The following is a 13,866-nucleotide window of genomic DNA, read 5'->3' on the forward strand; positions in this document are numbered from 1 at the left end:
AAACATTGTAGGATTGTTCTACATTCAGAACATATTTTTTATATATACATAAGTCAGTTGTTCAGCTCAGTTAACTGGAAATCAATGTTGCCTGATTAGTAATTGTACCCAGTGGTCTTACTCAACTAACCAGGAAGTCATGGTAATTTCGATATCAGGGAATAGGGATGGTCTGATCATGACTTACTTGCATTGGGCAAGTTATGGTTTTACCAAATTACACTACAGCTGTGCACAGAATTCTTAGAATTTCACGTGAAAGAAGAAGCTGACACATTCCTATGTATAGTATGATTTTACTTTCTCACACAGGAACTAAATCTACAGCGGTGCACCACCTCCAGACAGAAACTAAAGCCACGGTGGTGCTAGTCTCCAAACAGGAACTAAAGCTACGGTGGTGCTAGTCTCCAAACAGAAACTAAAGCTACGGTGGTGCTAGTCTCCAAACAGAAACTAAAGCTACGGTGGTGCTAGTCTCCAAACAGAAACTAAAGCCACGGTGGTGCTAGTCTCCAAACAGAAACTAAAGCTACGGTGGTGCTAGTCTCCAAACAGGAACTAAATCTACAGCGGTGCACCACCTCCAGACAGAAACTAAAGCCACGGTGGTGCTAGTCTCCAAACAGGAACTAAAGCTACGGTGGTGCTAGTCTCCAAACAGAAACTAAAGCTACGGTGGTGCTAGTCTCCAAACAGAAACTAAAGCTACGGTGGTGCTAGTCTCCAAACAGAAACTAAAGCCACGGTGGTGCTAGTCTCCAAACAGGAACTAAAGCTACGGTGGTGCTAGTCTCCAAACAGGAACTAAAGCTACGGTGGTGCTAGTCTCCAAACAGAAACTAAAGCTACGGTGGTGCTAGTCTCCAAACAGGAACTAAAGCCACGGTGGTGCTAGTCTCCAAACAGGAACTAAAGCTACGGTGGTGCTAGTCTCCAAACAGGAACTAAAGCTACGGTGGTGCTAGTCTCCAAACAGAAACTAAATCTACGGTGGTGCTAGTCTCCAAACAGGAACTAAAGCTACGGTGGTGCTAGTCTCCAAACAGGAACTAAATCTACAGCGGTGCACCACCTCCAGACAGAAACTAAAGCCACGGTGGTGCTAGTCTCCAAACAGAAACTAAAGCCACGGTGGTGCTAGTCTCCAAACAGGAACTAAAGCTACGGTGGTGCTAGTCTCCAAACAGGACCTAAAGCTATGGTGGTGCTAGTCTCCAAACAGGAACTAAAGCTACGGTGGTGCTAGTCTCCAAACAGGAACTAAAGCTACGGTGGTGCTAGTCTCCAAACAGGAACTAAAGCCACGGTGGTGCTAGTCTCCAAACAGAAACTAAAGCTACGGTGGTGCTAGCCTCCAAACAGGAACTAAAGCTACGGTGGTGCTAGTCTCCAAACAGGAACTAAATCTACAGCGGTGCACCACCTCCAGACAGAAACTAAAGCCACGGTGGTGCTAGTCTCCAAACAGAAACTAAAGCTACGGTGGTGCTAGTCTCCAAACAGAAACTAAAGCTACGGTGGTGCTAGTCTCCAAACAGAAACTAAAGCCACGGTGGTGCTAGTCTCCAAACAGGAACTAAAGCTACGGTGGTGCTAGTCTCCAAACAGGAACTAAAGCTACGGTGGTGCTAGTCTCCAAACAGGAACTAAAGCTACGGTGGTGCTAGTCTCCAAACAGGAACTAAAGCTACGGTGGTGCTAGTCTCCAAACAGGAACTAAAGCTACGGTGGTGCTAGTCTCCAAACAGGAACTAAAGCTACGGTGGTGCTAGTCTCCAAACAGAAACTAAATCTACGGTGGTGCTAGTCTCCAAACAGGAACTAAAGCTACGGTGGTGCTAGTCTCCAAACAGGAACTAAATCTACAGCGGTGCACCACCTCCAGACAGAAACTAAAGCCACGGTGGTGCTAGTCTCCAAACAGAAACTAAAGCCACGGTGGTGCTAGTCTCCAAACAGGAACTAAAGCTACGGTGGTGCTAGTCTCCAAACAGGACCTAAAGCTATGGTGGTGCTAGTCTCCAAACAGGAACTAAAGCTACGGTGGTGCTAGTCTCCAAACAGGAACTAAAGCTACGGTGGTGCTAGTCTCCAAACAGGAACTAAAGCCACGGTGGTGCTAGTCTCCAAACAGAAACTAAAGCTACGGTGGTGCTAGCCTCCAAACAGGAACTAAAGCTACGGTGGTGCTAGTCTCCAAACAGGAACTAAATCTACAGCGGTGCACCACCTCCAGACAGAAACTAAAGCCACGGTGGTGCTAGTCTCCAAACAGAAACTAAAGCCACGGTGGTGCTAGTCTCCAAACAGGAACTAAAGCTACGGTGGTGCTAGTCTCCAAACAGGAACTAAAGCTACGGTGGTGCTAGTCTCCAAACAGGAACTAAAGCTACGGTGGTGCTAGTCTCCAAACAGGAACTAAAGCTACGGTGGTGCTAGTCTCCAAACAGGAACTAAAGCCACGGTGGTGCTAGTCTCCAAACAGAAACTAAAGCTACGGTGGTGCTAGCCTCCAAACAGGAACTAAAGCTACGGTGGTGCTAGTCTCCAAACAGAAACTAAATCTACGGTGGTGCTAGTCTCCAAACAGGAACTAAAGCTACGGTGGTGCTAGTCTCCAAACAGGAACTAAAGCTACGGTGGTGCTAGTCTCCAAACAGGAACTAAAGCTACGGTGGTGCTAGTCTCCAAACAGGAACTAAAGCCACGGTGGTGCTAGTCTCCAAACAGAAACTAAATCTACGGTGGTACTAGTCTCCAAACAGGAACTAAAGCTACGGTGGTGCTAGTCTCCAAACAGGAACTAAAGCCACGGTGGTGCTAGTCTCCAAACAGAAACTAAAGCTACGGTGGTGCTAGTCTCCAAACAGGAACTAAATCTACAGTGGTGCACCACCTCCAGACAGAAACTAAAGCTACGGTGGTGCTAGTCTCCAAACAGGAACTAAAGCCACGGTGGTGCTAGTCTCCAAACAGAAACTAAAGCTACGGTGGTGCTAGTCTCCAAACAGAAACTAAAGCTACGGTGGTGCTAGTCTCCAAACAGGAACTAAATCTACAGTGGTGCACCACCTCCAGACAGAAACTAAAGCTACGGTGGTGCTAGTCTCCAAACAGAAACTAAAGCTACGGTGGTGCTAGTCTCCAAACAGGAACTAAAGCTACGGTGGTGCTAGTCTCCAAACAGGAACTAAAGCTACGGTGGTGCTAGTCTCCAAACAGGAACTAAAGCTACGGTGGTGCTAGTCTCCAGACAGGAACTAAAGCTACGGTGGTGCTAGTCTCCAAACAGGAACTAAAGCTACGGTGGTGCTAGCCTCCAAACAGGAACTAAAGCTACGGTGGTGCTAGTCTCCAAACAGGAACTAAAGCCATGGTGGTGCTAGTCTCCAAACAGGAACTAAAGCTACGGTGGTGCTAGTCTCCAAACAGGAACTAAAGCTACGGTGGTGCTAGCCTCCAAACAGGAATAAGATTGACTGATAAGATAGCTCTGGTGCCAGGAACTTTCCTCCATATCCCATCCCTTCCAGGTACTGTACTGTCAACAGTAATGATGCAACACTTTACCCTAGACATTTCATCTACTGTAAACTCCAGTGGAGGCTGCTGAGGGGAGGACGGTTCATAATAGTGGCTGGAGCGGAGCAAATGGAATGGCATCAAACACATAGAAACCATGTGCCACTTCAGCCACTAACACGAGCCCGTCCTCCCCAATTAAGTTGCCACCAACATCCTGTGGCAAACTCAATGAATGGAAGCTACACAGCAGGACACAGATAAGATCATTAGGCCCGTAGTATTCATTCACCATCCTCCATTAGAAATGGAGGCCTTTTAGTGTTTACAAATGAATGCACGAGGACACACGTGTCTCATTCTGAAAATTGTAAGCATCCACCGAGAGTAGATTCCAAATCCATGCTGCAATTGTATTTTATCACAGAAAAATGTGTAGCCTATGTTTAAGCCAATCTAGCTGGGTGCATGGACTTTAGGCCTAAATCTACATTCAGTCTGAGCAGCATGTAACTGCTTCTGTGGGCCTAAATGTACATTCAGTCTGAGCAGCATGTAACTGCTTCTGTGGGCCTAAATGTACATTCAGTCTGAGCAGCATGTAACTGCTTCTGTGGGCCTAAAAGGAGTTTCAGCAAACAGCATTTCACAAAAGTGTTGAACTTTTGTAGCCTCAACCTGAGTTGAAAGCTTCAGCGTATCCAGCTGTCTAAATACTGAAAGCTAGGCCTTTCTTCGTTCGTCAAGGGCGATGTCATAGAACATCTCATGAAAAGGAGCATAACAAAAAGCTCTTGAGATATGTTACAGTTAAATCACACTCCGCCAATCCGGGAACAGCTGCTTTTCATTCCTCCACTCATCCCCCTTTTTCTACCCAATAAATGGATGTGCTGGAAGCTTGTCTCTGAGTCAGGATGAAGCAGTTGCTTTCCCCCTGAAGCTGCATGTTTCAGACCACCAAATAGTCACAACACCGCATCCTGTCCTCTTCTATAGGAAAGGTCACTCCACTTCAAGTCACTTCACTTCAACTCACTCCTATTCAAGTCACTCCACCTCGAGGTTTGGAGAGGGCGAATAGTAAATAGTAAAATGTCTCAAAACGTTTGTACAGTAAGGCAATACTGGAACACCTTAGGCTGTATTTGTTTAGTGTAACTCACCCACTCTGGTTTAGTAGTACTACAAACCTGGGTGACTGTTTGATGAGACAGAATACAGACTTGTCTAATGTCTCTGTGTGTGTGTGTGTATCTGTACGTGTGTGTGTGTGTATGTGTGCATGCATCTTTGTGTGTGAATCTGTGCCTGCATACTTATGTGTCTACCCAGCCAAGCCTCTCAACCTGTTCTTCAGACGTCCTGCCAAATGCACAGAGAGCACACAGGAACAGCAGAGGAGAGCTGGGAGTTACAGCTACAGGTCAGTTAGTAGTAGACAGGGGCTGCTGACCCCGGACAGACCAGAGATCTGACCACTACCCTCCAGGTTAAGTACACACAGACCAGAGTTGTTGGCACAGACAGTGAAACATTGGAACTTGTATTGTGCGTCATCCTCCACCCCGCTGTTTAAAAAGTCATTCCTCTCAGCCTTGATTGTAAATGAAACATGATCATTCACTCTTTAAACTGAAGAAGACTCTGATAATGCACTTTAAATAAACTCATTTGTTTTTCTTTGAATTCAATCTGTTTTGGTGTCGGTGTAGGTTACAATATGATGGCTTCTTTGATGTCTGCCAGGTGTCTAAGACAATGAGATCTCTAGACTGGCTGTGTGATGATTTCCTATGACTTCCTCTTTCCTGGTTGGGCCAAGTCAACACCACGTCTCCTCTCTATTCACCTCCATTCTTCCCTCAGGAGGGCCTGGTAACCAGCCGTGTGCCTGTCTCACACTGATGACACAACAGGGTTTTCTGGAAAACAAGTGGAATACAGTGGAGTTGTCTTACTGGCTGCTTTCCCCCCCTAGGCTGCGTCCCATTTGGCACCCTATCCCCTATGTCGTGCACTTCTTTTGACCAGGGCCCATAGGGCTCTTGAATAGGGTGCCATTTAGGATACAACCCTAGTCACCCAGTCTAGAGGTCTGATCTGAATCACCAGGCACCTGACTCACCTCTGTAGACACAGCTGGCTCTCTCCAAAGCTCATTATGATGCCAATATGCATCATCCCCCCTGCCAGGGCTGGACCTAGTCATTTGGGGGCCCTAAGCCACATTTGGTTGGGGTACACCCCTCCCAGGCAACATTTTTTAGTGCCCCCCTCTTGATGGCGATATCTACACATTTCCTGCAATTCTACACATTTTGCCATGGGGCAGAGAGAAGTTGAGAATTTTATAACAAATGTTATGCAATTCTGCTCATTTTGTCACATTTACATGTTTATTTTAGTAATTTAGCAGATGCTCTTATCCAGAGCAACTTACAGTTAGTGCATTCATCTTAAAATAGCTTGGTGGGAACACCACATATCACAATCATAGTACAATGTTTTTCCTCAATAAAGTAGCTATTATCAAAGTCAGTGCTAGTGGGGGGAGACAGTGTATTATTATTAAGGGGGGGGTGCTGTGGGATTATTTAAGATACTCTTTGAAGAGGTAGGGTTTCAGATGTTTTCGGAAGATGGGGCCAAGAGACCAGACGTGGCAGAACTGAGAACTCAGGTTGGGGTGTAGGGTTTGAGCATAGCCTCAAGGTAGAGTTCCTCTTGCTGCTCCATAGGCCACGGGACAGAGAGAAAAAATGTGCAGTTTTACAGCAAATCTCCTGCTCATGTCGCTTATGCCTGGAGCCGGCCCTACCCCTGCCCTCTCTCTTTAGTCTCCACCATCCCCCTCTCAAAAGGTGGGGTCAGCCCGTTGTAGTCATTCCCCCTGCCGGCACTCCTGACCATGAGAGGGCTGCCCTCTGCTGCTGCCCATATTTGCTGTGCAAATAATAACAGTTTCCCCAGCGCCACATGACATGTCACCTGGTTGTCATAGTACCCGTTTGGTCAGCCTTTCCTGTAAAGCCTGGAAAAACAGATCTATATCCTGGTACTCAGAGGGACATGAAGGTAACTGTTAGGCCTTCTCTCTCTCTCTCTCTCTCTCTCTCTCTCTCTCTCTCTCTCTCTCTCTCTCTCTCTCTCTCTCTCTCTCTCTCTCTCTCTCTCTCTCTCTCTCTCTCTCTCTCTCTCTCTCTCTCTCTCTCTCTCTCTCTCTCTCTCTCTCTCTCTCTCTCTCTCTCTCTCTCTCTCTCTCTCTCTCTCTTTCTCTCTCTCTCTCTCTATGAATATTAGAGTGGGGACATTGAGGTGGGTGAGATAGCAGGGAGTGGTAGAAACCTGGCCTGGTGTTTGAGCCCGGGTTGCCTGTGTGCCACTAGACTGTAAGTAGCCCTCTGAGCCTAATGCCTCTGCATTACCTCGGAGCCAATGCAACTTTTCAGATCCCCCCCCATTCACCATTGAAGCACCTTCATTACCATAGACTGGCTGGTTAAACCCTGGGTTAATCTTCCTACCCATTCTTAGGGCTTGTGTCAGTCAGATCTCTGATGAGTAAACAGGAAGGGAGGATGATGAGTAGGGAACAAGTCACACATTACAGTACATGGAGACAGGGAGTATAACACTAGGGCTGCATCCCAAATGGCATCCAGTTCTCCATGCAGTGCACTACTGTTGACCAGAGCCCTATTGATCCTAGTCTAAAGTACTAGGGTGCCATTTTGGACACGACTAGAATACGCTCCGCTAGTTCAACGTCTTACACTACAAAATGTATCAGATCACGTGATTTACTCTAAGGGATGTTAAACGATCAGTGTTTTTTTTGTGTTTTGTTATTAGCTATTCCATCTTTCCATCTTCCTGTAGTGTCCCAAATTTCCCAACTCCTTTCATTCAAATGTAAAATGATATTAAGAATGAAATGGACATGTTTATGAGCATGGTGAGCATATAGTGACTTGGTCTCATATAGCCATCCATCCAGTTGGGATTTATTTATTTAACCTTTTTTAACTAGGCAAGTCAGTTAAGAACAAATTCTTATTTACAATGATGGCCTACCCCGGCCAAACCCAGATGACGCTGGGAAATATGTGCGCAGCCCTATCACTGCCGGAAGTAATGCAGCCTGCATAACTGAGCTGTATAGGATAGTAGGATGTAAAAATGTTGCCAGTTCAAAAGAAACTGACAGCCATTGCCAAAGAAACTATGTCCCTATAATAAAGTTATAAATGTAGGTATAAAGCTTGAACTGTCCAATCAAAACATATTGGCGCCCTCTGCGGGGCACCGGCATCGCATTCAGCCGCTGCCAGAGAGGAACAGCTGGCAGCTGCGTGTAATAATGCGTGTTCTGGCTGTTCCACTATGAGGACCATTTACCAACAACTGTCAATAGTGCTCAGATTAATTAAACTACTTCTTAAAACGTCAAATGTATCAGATCATGCTATTACCTTAACATGTTTTTCACTATATAGGCCTATTCTGCAAACCAATAGGTTGGACATATTGATTACCTTATAATGTTTATAATATGCTAAATATATAGTAGTCTAGTGGTATTATAATGCAATTAGTGCATTATAATAACATTACTATTACCAGCAAAGCTAATACAATACGGCGATAACAATGCAGCAATTCGCTGCAGGAAAAGTTATTGCTTGGAAGTCCATAACTTCATTTTGGAGGAACAGCGGGGGAGGGGAGGACTTCTCTGTTGAATACCAGGAATCGTCCTTTAAAAAAAACGATTTCTTACTGACAATCTGCCAAGAGGCCCTTACTGGAAAAACAAGGGGGAGGAGCCTCCCGACACATTATGAGCGCTACTCGCAAGCGCTGAGCGATCATTACAGAGGCAAATGATGTACGAGCAACGTCCAGCCAGTCCAACGTAGAACACAGACAAAGGACACAACTGACACTGTAAAGGACATTGCACATCAGCAAGGATACAATTGTTACAATTTGAACAAGACAAGGATATCACGCTCAAGGAAACAAATATACTCAAGGGATTGAAGCAATTGGATAAACTTTAAAAGTTCCAAGTACAGAGAGAAACCGTAAAAGGTAAGAAATAAGACATTATATTGTTTAGAAGTAGCAAAAGCGAAGACAATGTATCATTATTAATCATTAGCGATTTTTTTCATGGGACTTTTGTATGTACAATTATGCAACAGTTGAATGATTCCGCTCACTAGCCTGCTCGACTTTACTGGAACTGACCGCGGTGACTGAGCCGGAGGGCAGAGATACAAAAAAAACTTTCCTGTAAATGAGTAGGACAGAGTACACGGTAGCTTAATTGCAAATCACGTCTATTCTACTGAAATATAATGTTTTCACTTTCACCTTTCACATACAATAGCCATATAGGCGATTTGTCGTAAATAATATGGTTATAAATCATGTAGCAGTGCGTAATTGGAGTGACGATAGCAACATGCGCGGTGTTGAATCATATTACTTCGTGTGGTTCTCACTAGTCCGCTACAGGACAAAAAATAGCCAGGGCCTCATTGGTAAAAACGTTCCACTATGTAACTAGAGAAGTTTAATTAGAATATTTGAAATTATAACCAAAGCATAATCTTTGCCTGAGAGCTACATGGGTTGAGAAGTATTAGATTACTCTCAATCCTAAAACAATTACACTATAAATAAACCTTTTATCGACTGTTATGTATTTCTATAATTAAAATGATAGAACTGGATATGGATATCTTGAGTTGATAAACTAAACGTCAGTTATTTGGATCATATTGCCAAATGCCCTGAGGTCCACTCTGAGCTGATACTTTGGACACTGATGATTTTCTCTGCTTTTTCTCCAGGACAATCCTCTCCAGACACAACAACAACAAAACTAAAGGCCTTGACCTCTGTAGGGAGATTCGTGACCTCTACACTCCGACCTCCTCCTTCTAGTCTTCTGTTGTCTGTGTGGTGCCCAGTGCTCACCAGGCAGGTCGCAAAGAAGCGGTGCGCAGCGCCATGGTAGCCCACAGCCAGTTTGACTCCGTCATGAGCAGCAGCCCCTTCGACACCACCATGCGGCTGCCTCACCGTTACAAAACCTTCAGCTCCAAGGTGCAGTACCAGCTCGTCCTCACCACCCTGCACAAGCTCCAGGAGAGCGGCTTCTACTGGGGCTCTATCAATGGCAAGGAGGCCAACGCCATGCTGGCCGCCGAGTCCGTCGGCACCTTCCTGATCCGCGACAGCTCCGACAACCGACACTTCTTCACGCTCAGCGTCAAGACGGCGTCTGGCACCAAGAACCTGCGCATCCAGTGTGACTCCGGATCCTTCTTACTCCAGACGGACCCCAAGAGCATGCAGGCTGTGCCCCGCTTCGACTGCGTGCTCAAGCTGGTCCACCACTACATGCCACCCACCAAAGGGGCTTCGTTGGTGGAGAAAAACACGAGGGGAGGGAACGCCTCCTACTACATCTACTCTGGAGGGGAGAAGATCCCTCTGGAGCTCCTCAAACCTTTCTCCTCCACTATGTCCAGCCTGCAGCACCTGTGTAGGAAAACAGTCAACGGACACCTGGACATATCCAGCAAACGGGACCAGCTTCCCCACCCGCTCAAAGAGTTCCTGCAGGAGTACGACGCGCCCATCTAGGCCCCTCTCTGGACATGTAGTGCCTCGATGGCATCAGACTTGATAAAGGTGTTATGAAGGGGACTTGGGCCGGTGTGAGAGACAGTGTGGCAGTACCCCACAGAACTGGGGGGGAAATATGACTGTCTGTTTCTGTGTCTTAGAGGGATGGTTCACCCACATCAGGGTGACAAGGCAGAGGGGAAGGCAGCAGCATGAGTCAGTCTGAGAAAATAGAAGAAGATGCTTGGTATTGTGGTTCTCATAAGGGCTGTACTGTACCTATCTCCCAAGCCCAGGAGTGATATAACGTTACCATGAGGAGTAGAGCTATACTGGTCCAACGTCAGCCAGTCACTCTCAACAGGCTGCCAACCAAAAGACAAGAGGTGGGCGTCGTCATCAGACTTTCCAGTCTCTCATTCATGCAGAGAGAGAGAGAGAGAAAGGAGGACTGGTTCATTGAGAGGCTGAACGGTCGGCGTGCTGCTAATGTGTGTCAGTCAGGCCTTCGATTGGACCAGAAAAGAACTATTTGCCAACCTCAACTCTAACCTCACTGCATGACTAATAACTTCCTCCACTCTCTCTCTTCAGTCGATGAAGGCTCTGAGCCAGCATCTTGTCTGCCTTCACACCTCTGACGAAGCACACATTCCCACTGCTGCTAACCATGGTGTCTGGCTGTGGAGAGACACACAAACACACCAGCCTCTCCTATCCATTGAACCATTGCAGCAGGATTGGCTGTAATGACTGTCCTTAGCTGGCTGTTGGATATTAGTCATGGACATCAGCCCTGAGCCTGGAAGTATTAAACGCGTTGGTCGGAGCACCAAGCTAGTTGGCCTCCTCTGGGAAAACTGGGATCTCTGTCTCAGCCTTGCCAGGAAACTGCCTAGCAACCGGAATTCTAACCCATGTTCCAAAGGGGACATTTAACGTCACCACCTCCAACATTACACTTTGAGTCAATTTTTGTGTATTTTGTCAGAAGAAAAAGCCAGAACTGCAAACCAATTATGACCCAATGTTACAGAAGTGTGAGGGCACAAATGGCCGAATGGAGAAAATTATATTTGGGACTTAAGGTGTTGATGATGTGTGTAATGATTGGTTGATTGGCAGGGCTTTTGATTTGAACATGCCAAACCTGCCCTGAACTCACCAACAAAACGGTTTCTTGACCGAACAACGAATTCTTGCATGACAAAAAAACAAATGAGGGGTTGCTTTTATACTTGAGATAATAACATCACTATATACAGAGGAAATAGAGTCTGGGTAAGCCCTCAGTGGATAGGAAATATACCCCGATGAATGTGGTGGTATTTGTGCCACAGACAGGATACCAGATATCACTTGCTATTGAATGTATTAAAATCTGAGAATCTCTCTTCCTCTCGAAGAGAGCATCTAAGGTTCATCCTGTTCAATTTATTTTTCTTAAAACGTTTACATGACTGACAGAAAAATGCAAACAGGTTTTCTCCTATCTTTTATAAAGATATTCATTATTGTCTAGCCAGGTGACTGGCTGCAGTATAAGCATGAACGAGTTTGAAGAAAAAGAGATCGCAGAAGCAAGCAGAACTAAAAACTTTGCACATATTTATATTCATATGACATTTCAATAATTTATAATAAAGAGCACTATTTTTTTAATGAATGACATCCTTGTTGTGTGACCTTATTTTTTGGGGGGGTTACATCATACATGACTATACATTTTGGGTATTTTACACTAGATTCTCATCACTACACATGTCTAAAACATCCCACCTTTAGTTAACCACAAGAAGTCAGAACACATAACATCAAAACAGCTGGGTAGAAATAATGTTGCATTTGTATTCATTTCATTGTCGTTTACTACGTTCATTTGACAGGAACCATGCACATGAATTAACATTGAATGACTTAGCCAGCCAGCTAATTGTCACCGGTAGCCTAGTAAATTCAACACCTCAAACATCAGCACATAGAGTATCAGACAATTCAAATTAAGATTTTGATCTTTTCATTATTATTTCACTAACAACTAGACTTTTAGGAGCCAATTTCCCAGACACAGAAGCCTAATCCTGGACTCAAACGTGCTTTTTAGTCCTGGACTAGGCTTAACCTGCGTCCGAGAAACCAGCTCCTAAAGGGACTGTTATCTAAACAGATCAGGAAACATTTCTCTCAGTATCTAATCTGTTGTCTAAGCCCCTCCCTTTACCATGCAAAGTGTGTGGTGGATCCAGAGAATTACACTAGAAGTGATAGAGTGATGTCCCCGCCCCAAGCCTCTGTTCCAGTGAAAGAGGATTAACCTCCCTTAATAAACACTGTATAGCAATAATTCAGTGGAGGCTGCTGAGGGGAGAACTGTTAACAATAATGGATTAAACATTTTTTTTTTTTAACTAGGCAAGTCAGTTAAGAACAAATTCTTATTTACAATACCGGCCAAACCCGGACAACGCTGGGCCAATTGTGTGCCGCCCTATCAAGGCCGGTTGTGGAACAGCCTGGATTCAAAGCAGGGTATTTGTAGTGACACGTCTAGCACTGAGATGCAGTGCCGTAGACCGCTGGAGTATCATGGTATCAAACACGTATATATATATATATATATATATATATTTTTAAACATGCTTGATTCCATTCCGGACATTATTTTGAGCCGTCCTCCCCTCAGTAGCCTCCACTGAGAGACATTACATTGTCATGTATGTTTGGCACGAGAACAACTATACTATAGGAGCTGGCGAGACAACACAAACCAATCTGTGACCAGGTTACTAAAACACAGGCCCTAGACACATTATTACCCCTGCATCCACCACATAACCCAAAGGAGTAGGGTGAAGTTGCCCCTAGATGCTGATCTTGGGTCAGTTCAGCATTTTCTCCACTAATGGTTAGGGTTGATTGGGGGCAGGGGGAAGCTCATCCTAGATCTGTATCTAAGGGGAAACTTCACCCTGGAGCCAACCAAAAGGGGCCTAAACAGAGACAGCGCTAATTCTTGTTTACCGTTACCCTGCTACAGCCACACCCGTAATCAAGCTTGATGCTGCATGCCCTCCAAACAATGTGTTGTCAGTCTCTGGCACGATGTGTTGTCAGTCTGTGGGACTATGTGTTGTCAGTCTGTGGGACTATGTATTGTCAGTCTCTAGGACAATGTATTGTCAGTCTGTGGGACTATGTGTTGTCAGTCTCTAGGACTATGTATTGTCAGTCTCTGGGACTATGTATTGTCAGTTTGTGGGACTATGTGTTGTCAGTCTCTGGGACTATGTATTGTCAGTCTCTGGGACTATGTGTTGTCAGTCTCTGGGACTATGTATTGTCAGTCTCTGGGACTATGTGTTGTCAGTCTCTGGGACTATGTATTGTCAGTCTCTGGGACTATGTGTTGTCAGTCTCTAGGACTATGTGTTGTCAGTCTCTAGGACTATGTGTTGTCAGTCTCTGGGACTATGTGTTGTCAGTCTCTAGGACTATGTATTGTCAGTCTCTGGGACTATATATTGTCAGTCTCTAGGACTATGTATTGTCAATCGGGCCATATAGAAGAGAAGTAAATATATACACACAATGACATGTTCTGTGTTGTGGTTCACTTATCAGGAAATGAATTCAACCAGCATTTAAAACGACCTAGAACTAGACGTCTGTGTTCCTGCTTGAAGGAACAGTGTGTGT

General features: G+C 45.2%; 1 protein-coding gene across 1 annotated transcript; it reads left to right on the forward strand.

Moving 5' to 3' along the window:
- The first annotated feature begins 8,400 nt into the window (after positions 1-8,400).
- LOC120042994 (suppressor of cytokine signaling 3-like) lies at positions 8,401-11,841 on the forward strand. The gene is made up of 2 exons (XM_038987721.1): positions 8,401-8,622; positions 9,390-11,841. Exon 2 carries the CDS (start codon positions 9,550-9,552, stop codon positions 10,186-10,188), a length of 639 nt encoding a protein of 212 aa, XP_038843649.1. The 5' UTR covers positions 8,401-8,622; positions 9,390-9,549; the 3' UTR covers positions 10,189-11,841.
- The last annotated feature ends 2,025 nt before the right edge of the window (positions 11,842-13,866 follow it).

This window comes from Salvelinus namaycush, unplaced genomic scaffold (assembly GCF_016432855.1).
Source record: "Salvelinus namaycush isolate Seneca unplaced genomic scaffold, SaNama_1.0 Scaffold829, whole genome shotgun sequence".
NCBI classification, from domain to species: Eukaryota; Metazoa; Chordata; class Actinopteri; order Salmoniformes; family Salmonidae; genus Salvelinus; species Salvelinus namaycush.

What these genes read in the sequence shown, in the direction of transcription:
- LOC120042994 (XM_038987721.1), top strand. Translation starts at nt 9,550, where the DNA reads ATGGTAGCCCACAGCCAGTTTGACTCCGTCATGAGCAGCAGCCCCTTC.